This window comes from Lepisosteus platostomus, chromosome 17 (genome assembly GCF_059453375.1).
Source record: "Lepisosteus platostomus isolate fLepPlt1 chromosome 17, fLepPlt1.hap1, whole genome shotgun sequence".
Classification (NCBI taxonomy): domain Eukaryota; kingdom Metazoa; phylum Chordata; class Actinopteri; order Semionotiformes; family Lepisosteidae; genus Lepisosteus; species Lepisosteus platostomus.
The window spans coordinates 7,574,939-7,596,902 of NC_142627.1; the positions used below are offsets into that span (position 1 = coordinate 7,574,939).

Consider the following 21,964-nt stretch of genomic DNA (forward strand, 5'->3'; position numbering starts at 1 on the left):
ATACGGAATATAAGGAATCCTGGTGTTGCGCTTTAATAGAATAATTTAAGATTTACAAGGTTGAAAAAAAAACGTGATCCTAGCATAAAAGGTGAAGTCCTAACCAGAACTCTGGGACAGCTTTCATCCTGCTATCCATAGCTTTAAGTGGACAAGAGATCACATGACTCCCCCCTGGATATGGTTAGCTGCAGGGATAAGTGGGCCCCACTTATACAGATGTACAGCTGGGTGTATTGAAGAAACTCGTGTAAAGTGCTTTGTTCATGGGTGCAACAGTGTCTGCAGAGGGGAATCTGAACCCGTAACGTGTCAGTCAAGTGACCAAACGCTTACCCAGTACACTACAGTGCCCCAATGTTAGCCTAAACTAAAGATATTTCTATCGCTTTTTCCTTGTTGGTGTCTATATAATCAACATTCAAGCCATGAAGTCTGAACGAAAAGTCCCTGGCAGGAATAAAACAAAAGATCGAGGCAATAGCATGAGAGGGATAAAACTCTGGTGACGTATTGATCAGGGAAACCGGAGTGGCAGTTATTGAGCCTAGATGTCCAGCTAACCTTGTAAGCTGATTGAAGCCAGACACAGAATACACAGCTAAGTCCTGTCTTCCCTGGCTCCAGAGTCTTCTGATGTCTGCTGAGCACAGCGATGCATTTACCTCTTCTTCGGCCAAGGGCGGGTGAGAGCAGATCTGACACACAGGCATTCAAAATTGTATTACATCAATTAAAGAGAGTTAGGTTTTGTTGCTCAGACAATGTAAGCACCTATGACAATGACAAGATTGAAAGAAAACCTCAATATTTTTTTTCATTTCTAAATAAGCATGTTTCCCCATCAGAAACGTGTCACTGTTGTAATCTTGTTCTGAAAGTGTACAAGGTAAGAAGAGCAGCTGAACATTAGAAATCCGAGTGTGCTTTTCTTTGCGAACCACTGCAGTGCAGTCAACTCATTTGCATCCTTGAACATTTCAGTTTCAGAATGCTTTACAGATGTTTTCCAATCAAGATGAGTGACTTTGCTCTAATTGAGCCCATTTGACTTGAGTGGGTGCAGGTATCAAGACAGAGTTGCCTGTACAGTCTCTCTAATGGCAGTGTTCATTCCATAGCTTATGGCTGTAAATTCCACCGTTGCCCAGCGACAAAAAAAATCAGCACTGATTCAAAGTTTTATCTGAATTGAGTTTTTTTGTCCTGTGCCATGGTTGGTTTCAGAATGGCCACAATCTGCCCGAACTAATTCTTTGGTAGCAAAGTAAAAGTATGTTTTCAAGTACCCGCATTAAATCTTCATTCAGGATTTCTTTCAGGAGAATTATGCAAATTAAATATAGCTTGTTTTAAAATGTCTGCAAAATTTATGAAAGTGTAAAATGTACAAAAAATCGACACTGATTTTCATAGTATCTGATTGCTGTCTTTTTGAGCAGAGAGGTTGTGTTTTCACCTGGTCAGAACCTGAGAGTATTTGGCCAGGAGATTTGCTGGGATAGTGGCCATGTGAAGATGCTAACGGTGTCCTTTCTTCCTCCTCTTCCTCCTGCATGTCCGCCGGCGCCCTGGGCACAGGTTGTGGAGCCTGGCTGATCACGCCCTCATCGCACGCTGCAACATGGAGGAGGCGGTGCGCAGCGTGGCCTTCAGCAGCGACGGCTCCCAGCTGGCCCTGGGGATGAAGGACGGCTCTTTCACTGTGCTGAGAGTCAGGTGAGAGCCGACAGCCACACTGCACACTGCACAGTCAGGTGAGAGCATTGAGCCACACTGCACACTGCACAGTCAGGTGAGAGCATTGAGCCACACTGCACACTGCACAGTCAGGTGAGAGCTGTCAGCCACACTGCACACTGCACACTGCACAGTCAGGTGAGAGCCGACAGCCACACTGCACACTGCACAGTCAGGTGAGAGCCGACAGCCACACTGCACACTGCACAGTCAGGTGAGAGCCGACAGCCACACTGCACACTGCACACTGCACACTGCACAGTCAGGTGAGAGCCGACAGCCACACTGCACACTGCACAGTCAGGTGAGAGCATTGAGCCACACTGCACACTGCACACTGCACACTGCACACTGCACACTGCACAGTCAGGTGAGAGCCAACAGCCACACTGCACACTGCACAGTCAGGTGAGAGCCAACAGCCACACTGCACACTGCACACTGCACACTGCACACTGCACACTGCACAGTCAGGTGAGAGCCGTCAGTCACACTGCACACTGCACACTGCACACTGCACAGTCAGGTGAGAGCCGACAGCCACACTGCACACTGCACACTGCACAGTCAGGTGAGAGCCGTCAGTCACACTGCACACTGCACAGTCAGGTGAGAGCCAACAGCCACACTGCACACTGCACAGTCAGGTGAGAGCCGTCAGTCACACTGCACACTGCACACTGCACACTGCACACTGCACACTGCACACTGCACACTGCACAGTCAGGTGAGAGCTGTCACCCACACTGCACAGTCAGTGCAGTCAGTCAGCCACACAGTATCTTTGACAACCAGAAATAAGGAAGTCTGCATGCCAAGACCCAATGAGATCCTGGCTCCTGAGGAGGAAGTCATAAATCTGTTAGTAAAAGCAAACCAAATGTTTAGCAGCGCTCTAAAAACTCTATCTCATTAAATTTGTTACTCATGTACATCAGTTTAGTTCATTGTGAAAATCGAAGCAATTGCAAATTGCCCTGGTACTTTTAAATCAATATCTTCTCAACTGTGCAATCCCTATGGATTTCTGTGAAGGAGAAGAAGTTTGGTTGCATTTGCACATTAATTCACTTAATGTCAACAGGAAGCCAAATTTCTTATGGAGTTAAAGAATAATTATTGCAAATCATGGGCTTTGTGATTTAAACGTTGAGGCTGTAATAGAGACACGAGTCTTCATTGATTTCGCCATTTGTGTAATCAGTTGACATTATAGTCGCCTATCTGCTATTTGGCTTAGTCTGTGTTTGATGGAGCCATAGTGAACTTTGCCACTGTTGAAAATATGGCTTTAGGACACCAGAATATTTACTAGAACTCTCTCCCAGTATTAAATATATGATCTTAAAAATAAACACGACAGTCTAATTTTGTGACAGCATGCTAAAAATATCTATAGGTTTTACAACTGACGCAGAAATGTTTCCTGTTTCATGAATCAGTGGCTTTGCAAATTCAGGTGTTTTTTTTTTGTGGAGCTGAAGGTTTGAAAGTGTGAGGGGGTCCGTTCTTTCTGTGAGATGCATTGATGTAAACCACAGAGACTGTGGTGCCACAAAGGTTTACTACAGGACTAATGACACTAGCCTGAAGAACAAATGAGTTTGATGCATTGCCTAGATTACGGTTAAACTGTCTAAAATGTAACGGTCATGAATTTTTCTTCTTGAAAAAGGCGCTACACAGCAATTATTTATTTTTGTCATCCTGAACAAAATTGCATGGACATAAGCCTGACAGAAAGGCAAAATAAGGAAATGTGCCCAACTTTTGCTGTAAAAATTCTGTTATTGTTTTTAATAAACTGAGCCAACATACAGTATACACGTCTGTTTACTTCCGAGGCTGCCAAACCAAGGATAATACATTAATTCACTGTGGCAACTGGTCCCTCAATTAGAACAATTATTATCAGCAGTGTAAAAAACAGAACTTTGGCAAGAGGTTGTTCTGTGCTGCAGATTTGTTTCACGATATCTGAAGTGGTGAATGCTAAAGCCTGCACTCATCTGTCTCATCCACCTTGCTTTCTTTTGGAGCTCAGAAAATAATTGCTAGCGGGTGAAGAAAGAGAACGTCGGTAAACAAATCCCTTGGCAATACACTCAGAGGGTACATCTCCGTTGTAGCTCATTAGACAAGTATATAATTCTGTATTTAACTAGCAGTTTTTTTTATCCGAGAGTTTTGATCCTCATCTCTGAAACTCTTTTCTGTAGCCACAGAACTTGGGGAAGGAGCCGCAGCTCTTTGATTCTCGGCAGTTTCCTTCTAATTAGAGTGAATTTCTTTTAGCACAGCGCGCCCGGGGGATGAGGTTAATTGAAACTAACTGCAAAGAGCTCTTCCTTTAAACATGTTCAGGGTTGCTTTCAAGCTTTTTCTGATTCCTCCATTGAAAACAATTGCACTGCTTCTTCTAACTCTAGATAAATTGTCCCCTTTCTAAAACAGTGCAATGCATTTTGTTATCCATAACCACTAGCTGGTAATGTGTTTGCAAGTCCATGTATTTTTATTCACACACCATTAATAAAGTGTGTGGGCACACTGTTGCCTTCAGAGTTGCCATTGCCGAGTGATATGGCAGTAAACCTTCACTCGTCTTTCAGGAATCACCATATGGTTCCAGTGCTGTGTGTCCCACACTCAGGGTTCAAGGTTGTGTGGAATCCATTAGAAAGTCCAGATTGCACTGTAGTGGCAAAACAGTATATTTGGCAGGTGAAAAATAAAGTGGATTTCATCAGAGTTTTTGTGCTCCCTCTTAGCATTATTAATTAACTCCCGTTGTTTCCTGAATATTTGTTCTTTTCTGTTTCTTCACTGCCTACCCCTGCTCTTTCTTTTCACTCTGTGTTTTTGTCCTCTTTCTGTGGTAAGCCTTTGTCAGCTTGACCTTCTCAGAAGAATCAAGATAGTTCTTGTACACAGATGGGAATAAAGCCCTCACTGGAGTTTAAATCCATCAAGTGTGAGCTTGAATACCCTGGAAGGGATAGGAAAAGGCACAACAGGATCCTCTGGAATGAAATATATAAACATAATTAATTAACAAAATGCAAGCACCTTGTTAAAGGGGTTCTCTCTGGTGCTCTTCCCTGATAATCAGGGAATCTGTATTCCTCCCATGCTCTTAAGACATCCTCTACCTTTATGCCTCTGTTTCTGATCTGTGGATGCTAAAGTTTGACTCTGGGTTTCTGACGCTGATTTCTGGAATTGCACATGCTTTGTTATTTGTGACTTGTGTATTCATTCCTTCATTCATTCATTCATGCAGTTGGTATTAATTTATATTCCCCCCCGTGCTGTTTTGCACCTCACTCCCCGCCATTCATTTGCAACATACCTTAGGCTGAAACCCCACTGGTTAGAGATTTCCAACTCAGAATCGGCTTTGCATTGTGTCCCACTCTTACAGATTGTAAAGCTAGATTGCTTTCAGTTTTATACAGGCTTGTAATAGCTAGAACCTCAAATGGTACAGTGAACCTCACTTTTGTATTCCTGGAGGCAGATGAAATATTGCAGAGCTTGAATTGCAGCTCTTTCATAGCTCTCTGTCAGAGGCTGTAAATGCCATGTAATGGATTTTTGAGGATGAAGGACTGAAAGTGGAAAGACATCACCCGTCTATCAGACTTGGGGAAGATTCATTTATTGCTTGTCCTTTTGGTTTAGAAAGTAATTTTCTGGAGCTCAGCGCATAATTCTTCACATTTTATAAGGTTAGCTGCGATTGATAACAGCAGAGGGTGGTCAAAGGTTAGAGCTAACAGCTTGAATTGTGAGGACCAGATACACCTATGAGGCAAAAGAACATTTATAATAGTAGAGGTTTCTTGTTCTTATTTATGATATATTGAATGACAGATCAGTGTGCTATTTTTCCTTTTTAATTTTTCATTAGCAGCAGTCTTCATTTTATGTGGATGAACGTATATGTTCCCTGCAATCCTTCAGGTTTTTACAGACTCTCAGTTAGTACACATTGAAAAACATTAAAACATGGAGTATTTCAGATCTGTAACATATTTATGAGTTTAAAATGTTTCGTCGAATGAACTGAATGTTGGAAGAAGCCAAACACAAAGATTTTGAATTGTGAGCATGTGTGTGAAGAATGAAAACATACAGTTAAATTTAACACTTAATTTATTCATACAGTTTCCATACTTCTGTTAATTAGAAGGGTGTTAAGGCAGCAGCTCTCTGATTGTGAGCCACTGTAGCCATAGTTCACAACTTTGGTCCTAGAATACTCAGCACAGTAAAAAGGAAAAAAAATGGATTGAAATGAAAAAAAGCTGTGTTTTCTGGAAAGGATGCAACATGAAACAGAAACACCTTGACTGTTTTTTCTTTTAGGATAAAGATTTTTTATATTAATCACATGAAAAAATACATGCCATAGCTTGGAGATGTAAGAGCATTTTGTATCTGTGTATTATATACCTGCTATCTATCAAGTGCAGGGCTCCTGGAAGATGCACAGTCATGGTGCGAACAGTAACAGGGCGAAACACTAATCTCTGAAAGTTGGTGGTGAAGAGGCCTGAATTATATCTGAGTTGTTTAATAAAAAGTTTTCACAACTGAGAGCCTGCTGCCTTAATCCAGTAATCTCAATAGCCTTAGAAAGTGGGAAAATTACATCGGTCGTTGACTTGCTTCATGATTATGCGTGAGAGTAAATGAGCTGTAGGGTTTAGGATAAATGAGACATAGACTGCTCATTACATGAAGGTCATTCAGCAGACTGACCTACTCCTCCTTTCTACAAGGGCTTTGAGAGGGGTCTTAGTAGGCATTGTTCACGAATGATAAATTCCTGAAATCCGTAAATCCTGTTGAGTTTGCTCGTTGGCGGCGGCTGTCCTTTTTCAGATTGAACATCAGTGTCTGTCATTGATTCGCTGATAAGTTTTAAAATTGGCAGATCAATGGAATCATAATTAACTAATTAAGGTCATATAAATCAACTAAGGACTTTGGGGCGTGCCGCAACAGTATTTTAGCACAGTGCGAAAACGGATCTGCCCCCGCCTGAAGAACAATGTGATCCGAACTGGCTTGGCTTGGCTCCGCAGGGACATGACGGAAGTGGTGCACATCAAGGACAGGAAGGAGGTGATCCACGAGATGAAGTTCTCGCCGGACGGCTGCTACCTGGCAGTGGGCTCCAACGACGGGCTGGCGGACATCTACGCGGTGGCGCAGCGCTACAAGAAAGTGGGGGAGTGCAGCAAGTCCTTGAGCTTCATCACCCACCTGGACTGGTCTGTGGACAGCAAGTTCCTGCAGACCAACGACGGGGCCGGGGAGAGACTGTTCTACAAGATGCCGTGTGAGTGTTAGGATTCACCTCGTCAGGCTGGGTGCTGCCCTTTTAAATTGAACACAAAAGCCTTCAATCAAAATCAAATATGAAACCAACAAGGAGGAGGCTGACGCATGCTGTAGATTTGCTCAAAACACATCTTAAGACTTACAGATATCACTTATTTTGAGCACACTGTAACCAGGGTAAAGATATGCTGAACTTCAGAACTGCAGAAGCCGTTAGACTTCCTGAAATGACGACAGGGAGACACTGTGCCAATCAAAACATTTTGTAACAGGAGTGCTTCCATATTAACTAACATCTAATATTAAGACAAGCAAGCCTGTAGTTTTGTTTGTCTCTGCCTGTTGCAAACTCTGTAGCTGTCACCAGGGCAGACACTGTGGGGAAAGAAATTAGCTGTTGATGCAGAAATTGATCTTAAAAAATAAGAAAATCAGTTTATATTTTATCTACGTAACAAGCATTACACACTCAAAATCATGATGGTGAGTTTAAAGTAAAAAAAAATTTTCGATCTGTGTGTGAAAATAACCTCCCAGTCCTAAGCTGCTGACTCTTTGTTAGGCTTCATACTTTGAGAAATTCTGTTTTTGAAAATGGCCCTAATTTGCTTCTTTAAAAGAAATTTGGTTTGTGGAGTAACTATCTGAATGCATGCTCTGTGGCACAGGCATGCTTCTGTGAACGATTTAGTCATTATGAGAATACGTGCTGTTGATGCTCTAGTAAACATCTACTGTATCAGCCCAGTGTCTCATAAACAGCAAGAATCTATGTACAGAAGGACTGTTGCTGACTGATCTTTATATTTATTAACATCACAGCTGGTAAAAATGTTACAAATAAAGAAGAGATCAAAGGAATCCACTGGGCAACCTGGACGTGCGTGATTGGGCCTGAAGTCAGTGGGATCTGGCCGAAATACACTGACATCAATGACATCAACTCCGTGGACGCCAACTACAACAGTGGTGTGCTGGTCTCAGGGGATGACTTTGGGCTGGTCAAGCTCTTCCGATTCCCCTGCCTGAAAAAAGGTGAGAGTTGACCTTCATGAGAGCAGGAACCCTTCGTACCGTGCAGGGGCGTGAGAGTGGGAAGGGAGTCGTGCTTGAGGACTCTTCATTCCTTTCCCAGTTTCTTCCCCGCTCTTCATGATCAATGTGGTGTCATCACGGAGTGACCTGGAGAGGTTGAGAGTTGAAGGCAACAATCTTGGATTTTGTTTTTTTCTGCTACAGCGGGAGTGACACAACTCACATTTTGAATTGTTTTCGAAGAGCTAAACAACAGAGGGCTGTTGATATATAGCAGCTGTTCTTTGTTAGTGGTCTGACCTCATCCAATAGAGTAAAAGGTCCTGTTGCTGAAGAGAAGTTCTAAACTGAAGTTTGGGAGGAATAACAACTAAGACAGTTCTCCCATCTGTCTTAAATTATCATCGTTACTGGCTTTTGCTATATATATCTTGCTCACACCTTTTCGTGCATTTTATTTTTGTGTTAATTCAATGTGTGATTAATTCAAAGTCCTTGGGTTCCTCCCTCTCAGCCCCTGCTGCTCCTGATGCCATCTGCTTGGCTCCAGGTCTGTCCGGGGTCAGCAGGTGTCCCACAGTTTTTAAAATCTGCCTTCTCTCCTGCCACTACCCCCAGTGTCCACCACAGCCCCGGGTCCCTTCCTTTCCGCCCCTCGGCCTCTGCCTTTCCTGACAGCCTCTCGGCCCCAGGTCTGTCTGGTACCCTACCTCCGGCTCAGTCAGCTGAGTCCTGCAGCTTTCAGTGGCTGCCTCCTCCTTTGAACATTACGTTCGCATTTCTAAGCCTTCTTGAGTGGGAACTATGGGAAGATGCATTTGATTGTAAAATGGAGGACAGGAGGCACTTCTTTACACAAAGGGTTGCTGGAGTATTGAACAAGCTGCCCAGCCAATATGTTGAAGTTGGTACAGTACCATGGTCTCTTTCACGAAAAACCTGGATCAATTAGGTTGTAGAAACTAATTGAGATAGATGGCACTAATGGTCACCTCTTGTTTGTAAACTTTCTTATGTAACACTAAAATAGTTTTGATTGCCATGATTATTTTGGGGTTCCAGAATTTTGAGCTCTGTATCACAACAAACCTGTTATTTTTGGTGTATTCAAGTTCCAGGAACTGAAGTTTTAAAGTACTGCAGAAAACTGGTTTTGAAATAGTCCTGGTCTTATAGAGAGCATGGCGGGGGGTAGCATTGCCAAGTTGTTGTAAAATGGGTTTTAAAATTGTTTAAGATGTGAAAAAGCTGCTGTCCCTGTCCTATCAGTGGAAAATAAGATGACTCCCTTGGCACACAATTCAATCACCCACACTGGCAAAGATTAATTCTACCCTGCCAGACATTTTCCATCTTTTGCTGATGGTCTGAAGTGATTATGGCACCCGTCAGTTCTTTGTGTAATTGTTTTTTTAAAGATCGTTTCTCTGTATTTATTTTGCTTTGGGCTTACGATCAGTGCCTTTCTGCAGCAAGTGGGGAATGAAACCTGGCAATTAAAAACACTTTTTTTATAAGGGTGTTCTAACTGCAGAAATATACTTATGACGTCATTCCGTAAAATGCAGTAATGTGTTTTGAATGACTGAATCCATCATTTTATGGTTCATAATTGGTTAATGGTTAATAATGGTTCATAATAAGAGCTGTTCTTGTCAACACGTTGTTCTCATATTGGCAAATTACATCATCATCGTCTTCTTGAGTTTTTTCTTGCTTTTGACAGACGTTTCTCGTTCCATCTCCAGGGGCAAAGTTCAAGAAGTATGTTGGCCACTCTGCCCACGTGACCAATGTGCACTGGTCCCACGATCTGCAGTGGGTGCTGAGCACTGGAGGGGCTGACCACTCCGTGTTCCAGTGGAGGTTCCTCCCGGAGGGCCTCATAAATGGATGCCTGGAACCTCCTGTCCAGGGTGAAGTGTTAGGATGAATGTTGTCTGTGCTGGTTATATTTCCTTTTGTTTTTGCAAATGAAGACCGTGATGACTCAGACAGATTAAGAATTCTCTGACAGGTCATTGACATTCGGAAAGTTAGGCTTTTTGTCTCACAATGCAAAACTATCTTTATTAACTTCATAGTACATGCTGACTGAAATCCAATTAACTTGGAATATATACTCCAATTAATTAGGAATATAATACTGAATTCAGCATCAGTGAACTGCCCAAGTGGACCACTTTAAACCTATGTTTCAAATAAGTATTTTTGCGAGAGCTTTAATTTAGTTAGTTAATTTAATTTAGTTAGCTGAAAACAAAACAGGTTTCTTATGATTTTCGTATGTTGCTCAAACCTAACACCCTAGGGCAGCTGACTAACACGTTAACCCATTAATCCTTCAAACCAGAGTCTTTTCTTATTCTTCACTGTGTGTTCTCCTGCTGTTTTCTTATCTAGGAAACATCAAGAGTTTCCCAAAACACTACTGCTTAAGCTAAATGAAAGGAAATGACTTGGAGAACCATAAAAGTATTGTGGCATAATGCTTAAGAAAATCAGGTTTACCTTTGTGGTTTAAAGTTTGAAGTATTGAATTTGTACAATATATAAAACTTGGGGTTTTAATGGCTTTGCAATGATTAGTTTGTAATGATGCCAGTTCAATCGCCTGCAAGATTGAAAACCAGCAGTACTTACATTCACCATCCGTCCACTTTCTTAACAGTTTAGTTTGGAGGAGCTGGAGCCGGCAGACTGTCCATTGTCAGCATAGACATGCAGTTAAAGATGTCAGCTGTGCTAATGAAAATATCGTTGGTTTCATTGTTGGAAGTGTTTCTTAACGTATTCTTTCTCTCCCTTTCACGCAGAAGGATATGCAGATTCCAATAGTGAAGAATCAGATTCAGATTTGTCAGACGTACCAGAACTGGACTCCGATATTGAGCAAGAAGCCCAGATAAACTATGACCGTCAGGTCAGTAGAACCACTGTGTGATTTATTACGTTTTGTAGAGTGCTAGAAAGGTAATGAATAATTGTATTTCTGTAGATAATATAACCTATTGCTCATCAGTGATTGCCCCTTTTGTATTTTTATAAATGCTTTTTTCTATGTGAAGGACACTAGGATAAATTCAATAAGGTCAGAAACCTGTCATACTCTGTGTGACTTTACCTTGTAACTAGAAGTAAATGTTTTCAGAAAGGAGTCAATTAAAACTCCTCTTCACATATAACTAGTTGAAATTCAATTTAATTTCATTTATATGACTTTATCCTGGATTTTTATGTAAGAAGAAAAGTAGGTAATTCAATAATTAATTAATGTAATTGAAAATAAGATCCAAGTATAACAACATGTACAGCAATTACGATAAGACGGTGTTCTCTTGCTAATCTGATTCTAACCCATTTTCTGCTAAACTCAGCAGGTTTCACACATTTTCAATGCCTGATATTGTAGGCAAGGTGTCACTTCTGAGCCAAAACCATTTTTACTCCTATTATTGATTAAAATGTTCTAAAGAGTTGAGTAGGACGAATTTAAAGTGGCTCATTGTTAACTTTCTCTATAACTGCCGCAGGTAGTGGTCTTTATGTAAAAGTCAATGTAGAATCACAGAAGACTGTTTGGTGTTGTCCTACTTCACATCTGAGGTGGTATCATGCAGTTACAAAAATGGACCAGTGAGATTCTGCATTAAACTCTGCAGTAATACACAAAATAAATGAAAATCAAGGCACAGAGACCAGTACGAAGAACCAAACAAAGCAGTATTTAGATAATTTATGTTATTGTACCTGGGGAAAAAAGTTAGATGAGCAGGTTTAAAGACAAAAAAATTTGGAACTGTGTATGTAAAGTTCAAAAACAAATTTCTGGATTATTTAATGTATGTGTCTTGTATATGTTTATCTCTGTGTGTTTGGTTAAAGCTGAATATAGAAGTAAAGCTGTTTCAAGAAATTGGGCCACTACTGTAGATGTAAAAGATTTAGAGAGTGACTGCAAGGGAGACCTTTTTGAAGACTGGATTTTTGTTGATTGCGTTCAGAGATCTGGTTGGTTACTGTTAACCTCAAAAGGGCTGATGGTGATAACTAAAGATAGATTAAATCAAATGATGCACATTGAATATATGCTGCAAATCCCTATCCTGCCTGTTTCAGCTTATAGAATTGACTGTTTTTGAGGTACAGAACCTGCTTCCATTTGGTTCTTAAATTATTTTTATGCATTGCTAAAATGATTATCAGGTGATGCTATAAGTTACAAAAAATAATAGAAATGTATACCTCAGCCATTCCGAGTCTAGTCTGCGGAAATGTCTCTGCTGAGAGGAAACCGTGAGAAACACCACAAGTCTAATTAATGTCATTGGAGAGCCTTATCAGACTTTTTAATTTAAATATTTGCTCTTTTCTCCAAAATGTTTTTTTCTCTCTTCAGGTTTGTTTTCCTTTCTGCTTTTATATGTTAACCTTTTACAAAATACCCAGAGCAATTACATTTTGCAGGGGGTAATTTATCAAATATACGCTATAAAATGTCTTCCCTAGACATTTCTCAGACAGGAGCTGGGAGTGTAGGGGGTCCAGAACACAGGCTGATGACAATATTGATCATTTTAGAAATCTTTAGAGGTTTTTAAATCCAGACCTTTTGAGTGGAGACAAAAAGGTGTTAAATATTAATGGAAAAAACCCTCCTGAATGTCTTTTCTCCATAATTGACCTTTCCATTCTGTCTAAGCTTTGTTTCCCTAAGCAGTTGCACTCCTGCATTCAGGCAGATACTACCTCCCTTTTATTTTCTTAAACAACATGTCAGCACAGAAAGCACCAAAAGAGCCCTTGTTTAGAAATGTGCAGCCCATGATACTAATTATTTTCACAGTCCATTTACTTGTTAGGAAATGAAAGCTTTCTATATTAAGCCTAAGATGTCATCTCATGGCCTGCCCGCCTCTGTGTTTGCTCGTAGCGGTGATCCTCAAGGGCAGCTTTGTCAGCTCTGATGCAGTGACACCTGTTCTCAATGTCCCAGGTCTACAAAGAAGATCTACCTCAGCTCAAGCAACAAAGCCGAGAGAAGAACCTGCCTGTCAGCTCCCTGAAGCGCGAGAGAGTGCCAGACGAGGGTCTCAGGCTACAGTTCGTTCATGGGTAACCTTCATGCAGTCTCAGCACTAGGATTCTGTGAGAGAACACATGCTGAAGAAATAGGTTAAAGAACAAAGTGAAGTTTATCAAACGCTATTGTCAAGAGCAAATCGGACTCTTAAAAAAATATGTTTAAGTTTTGAAATTTTAATCTTGTATGATTTGAAGAATTGCTAGAATTGTTAACTGATTCCACACAAAAGTCAATGCGAGCAACACAGGCTGTCACTTTGAATTCACAGGGAATTATTCTATGGTAAAGAACATCTAAATTTCAAAGGGTTAACAAAGCAGCCTTTCTGATTTCATCATCTTTTCACCAGGCTTAAAAAACAAAAGTATGCATACAGATATTATTCCTAGTAAGCTAAAGTATTTCATTTTTATTAGATCAAGTTGTATTTAATTTTTAATGTCTTACAACTCATTCAGTTCATTAAGGAAACACCCTAATCATGTCCTGCCGTTAAAGTCTATTTTTTGTCCTGCCAAATTTAACTATCTGTTGCACTGATATTTGGCTACTGACTGTTGCATTGCATTTTAAATTTGATCAAAATCATACAGAATTGTTGCTGAGTTTTTCAAGTGCGGGCTTAGATGTAACTGGCTTTATCATCGTCATAGAAGATTTTTGCAAATGTGTATTCCTTTGTTGCAGATTACAGTGCATTTGTCAAATACTGAAAAACTGCTGGAGGGATGAAAAAAGTCAAGGCAATAAATAGGAAAATAACCTTTGCAGAAGTATTTACCTTTATATATTATTCTTACAGGATATAGGAGGAGAAGAGAGTAATGAAGCCGATTTAGAGTATACATGAGGATTGTTAGAAGGCCATGGTGGCTAAAGGCCAGGGTGAAATTTAGGAGTGACACCCCTACTCTTTTCAAGAAGTCAGGACCTCGGTTTATCGTTTCATCCAAACAGCATTTTTACTGCATTAGGACCCACACAGACCACAGGGTGAGCGCCCCCTACTGGCCCAACTAACACCACTTCCAGCAGGCTTATAGGTTCACACCTGCTGAGCTTCTGTGGGTTGCTTGTTGTGAGCAGGGTGCTATAGCTGTCGGATGTACTTTAAAATAAATACATATGATGATGTTTTTTTCTTTGAGTGGGGGGACGGGATGGGCTCGTGTTTTCAGAAACCTGGGAACCTGCTTCCCCTTGCGGGACGAGTATAGAATGAAAACAGCGCACAAGTCCTCCCCTCCAGCAGGCCATAAGCATTTTTGCACTCAGGCCATTTTTGTCACCACAGGACATGCAGAGCATTGCACTGCCGTGCAGGGATGCCTGGCATGTCCCAGTCACTGCTCAGCTCCTCTTTTGGCGTGTGTCCTCCTGGCTCCTGCAGGTACCGGGGGTACGACTGTCGCAACAACCTGTTCTATACTCAGGCGGGAGAGGTGGTGTACCACGTGGCCGCGGTGGCCGTCATTTACAACAGACAGCAGCACACCCAGCGTTTCTACCTGGGTCACGACGATGACATCCTAAGCTTAGCCCTCCACCCTGTGAAGGACTATGTGGCCACAGGACAGGTAGCGACTCTCACTCCCCTTGGCTTCAAATTTCTGGGGTAGTTATTTTGCTTGGTTTTGCTTTCGAGTGGCAATGACCTTCCATTCCAAGCAATAGCTGAGGTATCTCAGTTATCTGGGCTGAGGGGACTGCAAGCTTCTCTATGCTAAAGAAATCATGGGGCCAGACTAATGCAAATTAGCTATGTTTTTGGGAAGCAGTTAAGCTTTTGGAATGTTAAATCTGCAAAATACTGAGAGCCATTAAAGATTCTTACCATGATTTGTAACACCTTCTTAATTCTATTAATTTTTTACACGGTGTTAAAAACCCTGGAGGAAGATAACAGCAGTCTTCAGAACTCTTTCATGGTATTGATATCACTCGTTGCATCTGAAGTTACAGTATGTCAATGTATGTTTTAGTGAATTGTAAAAGGGAAGAGTACATTGCTATATATCTGCTACTGACTGTAGGACATCCAAGTTGTTCAAGGTCATTTGTGAGATGGGACGGTTCTGCTTCAGCGCTGAGAGCCTGTGTACAGGGGCAGGAGAAATTGAAGCTGCATTTCTTTCACATGCGGTGCTTGTGAGTAATGGAGTGAAGCTTGTAAAAGGCAAAAACTTCAGGAAAAAAGGATGAAACAGCAGGCTTTTGACTTACAGAAAGAAACCCTTGTTGTTTAATGGGGATCATATTGTTTGCAAATAAAACCATGGCAAAAACAGTGGCAACAGAACTGACTGTAATCGTTCTTAGGTTGGCCGAGATCCGTCTATCCACGTGTGGGATATCCAAACTCTGAAGTGCTTATCTCTTCTGAAAGGGCACCATCAGAGAGGGGTCTGTGCACTTGATTTCTCAGGTACGTCAAGTCGTGTCTTTTTCAGTTACTTCCCAAAGAAGCACTCAGCCCAAGTGTTCAGCAAATTCAAACTGGTTTCGCCCAGTCTCAGTAGCGCTTTTGCCTCACAACTCCTTGCTCCTGGGTTTGGCGCTGGACAGGGGATCACCTTCTGTGTGGAGTTTGCCTGTCAGTGTGGGGGTTTTCTTCAGCGGCTTTCCGATAACCGATGAGCAAGTGTAGTGCTGATTTTAAAGTATGGACTGGTGCGATGTTTGCTTTTCTTTTGTCTTGTAGCGGATGGGAAGAGCTTAGTTTCCGTTGGCATAGATGACAATCACTGCATAGCAGTGTGGGACTGGAAGAAGGGTGAAAAGCTGGCCACGGCAAGGTACTCAAAGCCATCCGCTGGAATATGCCTGAACAATAACATAGAGGGAACACTTTATTTTAGGGGTAAGCTGTTAGATATGCAAAGTTGTGCAGTCCTACTACTTTTCATACTGTAGCCATGATTAAAGTAAGAAAGCACAGCAAAATGTAAATGATCTCAACTGCAGTGCTCATGCACAGATTTGGCCCTGAATTCAATGAAATAAGTAAGGTCAGAACTTTATTTCTGGGGTTGTGGATAAAACGGAATGAGAAATAGTATGTTCGTATTGTCTTTTTTTTTTTCCCCCCCAGAGGCCACAAAGACAAACTCTTTGTAGTAAAGTGCAATCCTTTTCATATGGACAAGCTGGTGACAGTAGGAATGAAACACATCAAGTTCTGGCAGCATGCAGGTATTTTATTAGTGCTTCTCTGCCCTTGAAATCAATTAAACCCTCGAAACATCTCTTCACGCTTACCAGTTGATCACATCCTCTCATTCTTTCCTTTCAGAGTTCATCGTGCTGGTGTTTCCAATCATGTGCTTTTCGTTGCAGCCATCCTCTTAGCTACCTCCTTGAATCAGTTGCAGTCTTAATTTGTGATCAACGTATTATCTGTTAAGACCTGAAAGTGTGAGCCTCTCTAGGACAAAACCTGGAGACCAGTGCAACAGGAATCACCATGCCCCACTGATACTTTCCTTATTTTACGAGTGTGTAAGAACGAGTGATTATACTGCACATACAATACAAAATAGGAAGACTAAAGTGCTTGGTTTATTATAGGGTCCATATTGGACTCGCCATGTGCAGTGCGCTTTAAGGTTACACAGGTCCTCAGCAATAAACGGCTATATTGTTTAAGAGTGGAGAAGCTCAGTGTAATGTGTTCCTGTGCAAACAGGCTTCCCTTTTGATCGGTACACCTCAGTACTGTGTGGAGGTAACGGTGTGCTGTTGCTCACAGGTGGGGGCCTTACATTCAAGAGAGGGACTTTCGGAAACCTAGGGAAGCTGGAGACGATGATGTCTGTGTGCTACGGGCGGGCTGAGGACCTGGTGTTCTCGGGAGCTGCAACGGGAGACGTCTACATCTGGAAAGACACCCTGCTGCTGAAGACAATCAAGGCCCATGACGGGCCTGTGTTTGCCATGTACTCCCTAGACAAGGTACAGGAGACCGCTGAGCTCAGCCTCTCGTCACTGAAAAGGGTCTATGATGCAGGACTTGTATGTGAGCGGCCAATGACAAAAATACAAACAGAAAAGCAGAACAAAACAAGGAGTCCTGAGTGGCCCATGTGTTGGGACCCTGTACCAACCTTTTTACCTTACTTCAACCAATGATGTGCCACTGTTGCCATCAGATTTTGCTTTATGTCAGAAAATCCTTTATGTTCCTTTTAAATGCATTCAGCTGACCACTCCAATAATCCTCTTACTTTTGTGTTACACTACTGTTCACATGGTTGTAGGAGTAGTGAACTATATAGTATTTCCACTAGTTGAAGTGAGAGCCTAAGGTGGTCACGAGAAAGAGAAATCTAAGGAACAGGCCCAGATGTTTCTCCAGTGATGGAGCTGAATTTCCCCTGGTGCTGGTGAGCTTGGTGTTACAATTATAGACGTATTACCCTCACTAAGCAGACCCTTAAAGTAGCCATTGCAACATTGAAACCTTGGGCTGAGCTGTTAAGAACCACTAACCAGACCATGAGAAGAAACTGAGGGCCATGCTTATCCTTTTCCTGCACTTGCTGCAGTAAACCTGCTAATTATCAAGTAATTAGCTGGTTATAACAAAATTCTACTTAGGTTCTAAGGGCAACAAGCTAGGGTTCTCCTAGTAGCCTTAATAGAACAAATGAGAAAACTACAGCCAGTAAGGAGATGAACAAAATTATTTTACTAATGAAAGACACTTTCATAATATAGGCATATCAACCCCTTTAATGAGCACAACACTAATCCATATTAATCTAAATTCATGAGCTCAGTCTGTTTAAGGTGCATTAGATAGCCTGCAGGTATTTTTCCAAGCTACTGAAGAATAGCTGTTTAAAATATATTTAGATATATTATAATCTGTCCAGATACAGAAATTAGTAAATATGGCAAAATCATTATCTGGTTTAATTAACAAACACAGATTCAAAAACACTTTGCTTATTCGTATGATCCAATTTATTTTAGAGCATTTAGAAATGTATAAAATATGAAACTACACAATACAGTTAAAAGTAACTGGGTATTCAGAAGCAAATGTCTTAAAAGGTGAAAATAATTATTTTAATAACATGCAAAATGAGATAACAGTGGTTCACATTGAGCATGCATTCCCTCGCCACCAATAACAGCACATTCTAGCCAAGGATATCTTAATTTACCAGAAATGTCTTCATGTGCAGTAAAAACTATTAAATGCAAGCTGTGTAAAATTCACAGAGAGACCTCTGTCTCCCAAAACAGTCTTTCTAGTTTGAAACATAACTTCTGTAGCAAGTCAATTAAAGTTAGAGACTTTCTCTTAGTCCATTTACTTAGACGTTAAGCCCTTGAAGCCACAATTATAAAATATTAAGTGTGCAGTTTTATCTTGTACAGTGTGTTTTGTAGGATTGGGCTACTAAATTCTAGCTTTTAAGTTTTGGCTGTGTTTTAGGTAACTTAAAAACAATAAACTGTAATAATAGATCATCTTTTTTTAATCAACAATGAGATTTCCTCTCCGTTGTTGTCTCGTGACTGTTATAGTAGTAGTGTATAATAGTAGTGAGGACCCTAGGCGTAGTCGATATAACAGTCTGAGGTCCGAAAGCTGCAGGTGAACAAGCTGGTGCAAAAGTACAGAACAAGAAGCGGAGCCGTAAGCCATGAGGAAGCCGAGGGTCGAAAACAGAACGAGAGCAAAAGTACCAAAACCATCACCAGGAGACGTAGTCGGAGAACAAACCAGGGTCAGGAAGCCAAATACCAAGTAGCAAGTTGTAGCGAAAATGGAAGTAGCTCTAGCCAGGGAAAATCCTAATACTGAGCACAGGGGAGAGTGTGAAGCAGCATTAAATAGGCTGGGGGAAATGGGCTAATTGGGGACCGTGCTGGAATGCGAGCTCGAATGACGAGTCCCCTGGGGGCGTGGCGTTACAGTGACGTAGCTGATTCTGACCAAGTAGAACTAAAGATAAACACAGCGCTCCATGTCACCGAATAATAATGACGAGGTGAAAATCAGTTTAATAGTTCACACAGGATCCCAATAATACAGAAAAATGTCCCTGTTTTTTTTTTTACAAATCTTACGAGTCTTAATCCAGGAGATGAGGTGCAGAAATATCTCTCCATATGTGTGTGCCACTCAGTGTTTTAAACCTTTTTTTCATGCACACAGGTTTCAGATTCTAACAGTTCCCTGAAAAACCAGCCCATGTGCTTTCAGCAGCTATGATAAGGGTGTTAGCTGCAAGCTTGTGCCGGGAAGCATCCTACCAAATTAAATCAGGACACCTGTCTGCATTTAACTTCAATATGTAACGTGAAGCATCAAAGCACACCGGGATGTTTTTTCAGTATTTTCTGCCAAAGCCGTTTATGCTCAGAGAACCGCCATGAAGTCTTTGCTGTGCAGACTGAAATCCGTTTGCCTAACCCTAACCACACAGCGCCGACGGTGCTCTCTGTTCTCCAGGGGTTTGTCACGGGAGGCAAGGATGGAGTGGTGGAGCTGTGGGACGACATGTTTGAGAGGTGTCTGAAGACGTACGCCATCAAGAGAGCTGCCTTGTCTCCAGGCTCCAAAGGTGAGCCTCCGGCTTAGAGGGAACAGACAAGGTTCGCCGTGACGTTTAAAAACACATTTATGAGTAGAAAAGCAAAGCACAACACAGCATGTACAGATGCCCTAAACCATGTTTCAGACTGATAGAGCTGATACATTTGTGGTGTTCAAAGTTCAAAGTTCCTCAAAAGGTGTTTGTAAGGCGTTTCAAATATTCATTTTTTGAATGTTAGAGAGCCTTTAATAGGTTCATCTAATAACGAAAGAACAAGAGAAAGCTTTCAACTGATGAGAAACATGTGGCCAGAATCCTGGCCCTGAGTCTAGTGTATTTCAAAGGTACACAGTAACTTGTAAAACCTCCAATTTCCATCACAAAATAGACACAATTTCCAGGTATTGCCATATTCTGTGATTCAGAACAAGGCAACAAAACATCTGGTGACGTGATGCAGCCATATGACTGTAAACAAGCAGGCTTGTGAATACATCTCTTTTAATCCAATAGAAATACTGCTCTCAATTTTGAGATGGTTTTGCCGACAAATACTACTTACTTTTTAACTCTGTATGCAGATCACGTTGGAACATTTCTGCAGAAAAATGTCTGCTGGACAACCTGTACTTATTTGCTTGTACATCACATTACATCAGTCATTACAGTGACGAGTGAGCAGGAAGGGCTGCATCATGACACAATTTGACACATAGTGAGACCAAGGGTTTGCGACCACAACTTACAGCACAAAGTTCACAATTTTGTGCTCAATTCTGATTTTTTTATATTTTTTTCTGAACTGTCATTGAATTTATTTTATTACCGAGATTTAATAACCGTACTGAGAAATTGGAACTGCAGTTCCCCTTTAATTCATAATTATGAGAATTAGGGTGTTGTTATTCCTCATGAACTGGTATTTAGCAACAAAGAAATCTACATGCTTCAGGCTGAGGAAGACAGTTATACAGTTGCAAAAAAAAGTTTGTGATCCCTTTGGAATTACCTGGATTTCTGCATTAATTACTCATAAAAATGTGGTCAGATCTTCAACTAAGTCACAATAATAGACAAACACAATCTGCTTAAACGAATAACACACAAAAAATTGTCAATACTGAACACATCGTTCAAACATTCACAGTCTAGGTTGGAAAATGTATGTGAACCTCTAGGCTAATGACATCTCCAAAAGCTAATTGGAGTCGGGTGTTCCAATCAATGAGATGAGATTGGAAGTGTGGGTTGGAGGTGCCCTTCCCTATTGAAAAGGCACACAAAGGTTGGTTACTGACAGACTCTACTCATCTCAAGAAAGTGAGATCTATGCCCTGATCAAAATAAATATCAGAGGACCTTAGAAGAAGAATTGTAGAGATGCATAAAGCTGGAAAAGGCTACAAAAGCATTTCTAAAGGCCTGGGTGTTCATCAATACACAGTAAGACAAATTGTCTAGAAGTGGAGGAAATTCAGTACTGTTGCTACTCTCCCTAGGAGTGGGCGTCCTGCAAAGATCATGGCAAGAGCTCAGCATGCAATGCTGAAGGAGGTGAAAAAGAACCCTAGGGTAACGGCAAAGGACCTGCAGAAATCTCTTGAACTTGCCAAAGTCTCTGCTCATGTGTCCGCTGTAAGAAAAACATTGAACAAGAATGGTGTTAAGGGAAGGACACCACGGGGGAAACCACTGCTCTCCAAAAAAAACATTGCTGCACTTCTCAAGTTTGCAAAAAACGTGCAATGCAATGTCTGGAGGAAAAAAAGCACTGCATACCAACAGCAAAACCTCATCCCAACCGTGAAGCATGGTGGAGGGAGCATCATGGTTTGGGGCTGCTTTGCTGCCTAAGGGCCTGGACAGTTTGCTATCATAGAGGGAACAATGAATTCAAAATTGTATTAAGACATTTTACAGGATAATGTCAGCGTATTGGTCCGTCACCTGAAGCTTAATAGAAGTTGGGTGATGCAACAAGACAATGACCTGAAACACAGGAGTAAATCAACAACAGAATGGCTTAAACAGAAGGAAATTTGTGTTCTAGAATGACCAAGTCAGAGTCCAGACCTCAACCCAATTGAGATGCTGCGGCATGACCTGAAGAGAACTGTTCACGCAAGGAATCCCAGCAAAATCAGTTAACTGAAATAGTTTTGTACGGAGGTTTGGTCTAAAATTCCTCCTAACCATTGTG

The 21,964-nt window shown here is 41.4% G+C and overlaps 1 protein-coding gene across 7 annotated transcripts in view; it reads left to right on the forward strand.

Annotated features, from left to right (window-relative positions):
* eml6 (EMAP like 6) overlaps positions 1-21,964 on the forward strand; it is a 113,468-nt gene that overhangs the window by 53,756 nt on the left and 37,748 nt on the right. For 6 of the 7 annotated variants that reach the window (XM_088609996.1, XM_088609999.1, XM_088609998.1 and 3 more), the window contains 12 exons: positions 1,582-1,719; positions 6,834-7,090; positions 7,915-8,127; positions 9,876-10,043; positions 10,944-11,050; positions 13,124-13,242; positions 14,604-14,790; positions 15,533-15,638; positions 15,915-16,008; positions 16,305-16,405; positions 16,962-17,164; positions 19,680-19,791. In XM_088609996.1, the coding sequence (XP_088466122.1) occupies positions 1,582-1,719; positions 6,834-7,090; positions 7,915-8,127; positions 9,876-10,043; positions 10,944-11,050; positions 13,124-13,242; positions 14,604-14,790; positions 15,533-15,638; positions 15,915-16,008; positions 16,305-16,405; positions 16,962-17,164; positions 19,680-19,791 (1,805 nt within the window). Of the gene's footprint in view, positions 1-461; positions 687-1,581; positions 1,720-6,833; positions 7,091-7,914; positions 8,128-9,875; positions 10,044-10,943; positions 11,051-13,123; positions 13,243-14,603; positions 14,791-15,532; positions 15,639-15,914; positions 16,009-16,304; positions 16,406-16,961; positions 17,165-19,679; positions 19,792-21,964 lie in introns of those variants that run through there. The other variant, XM_088610001.1, reaches the window with a different exon arrangement.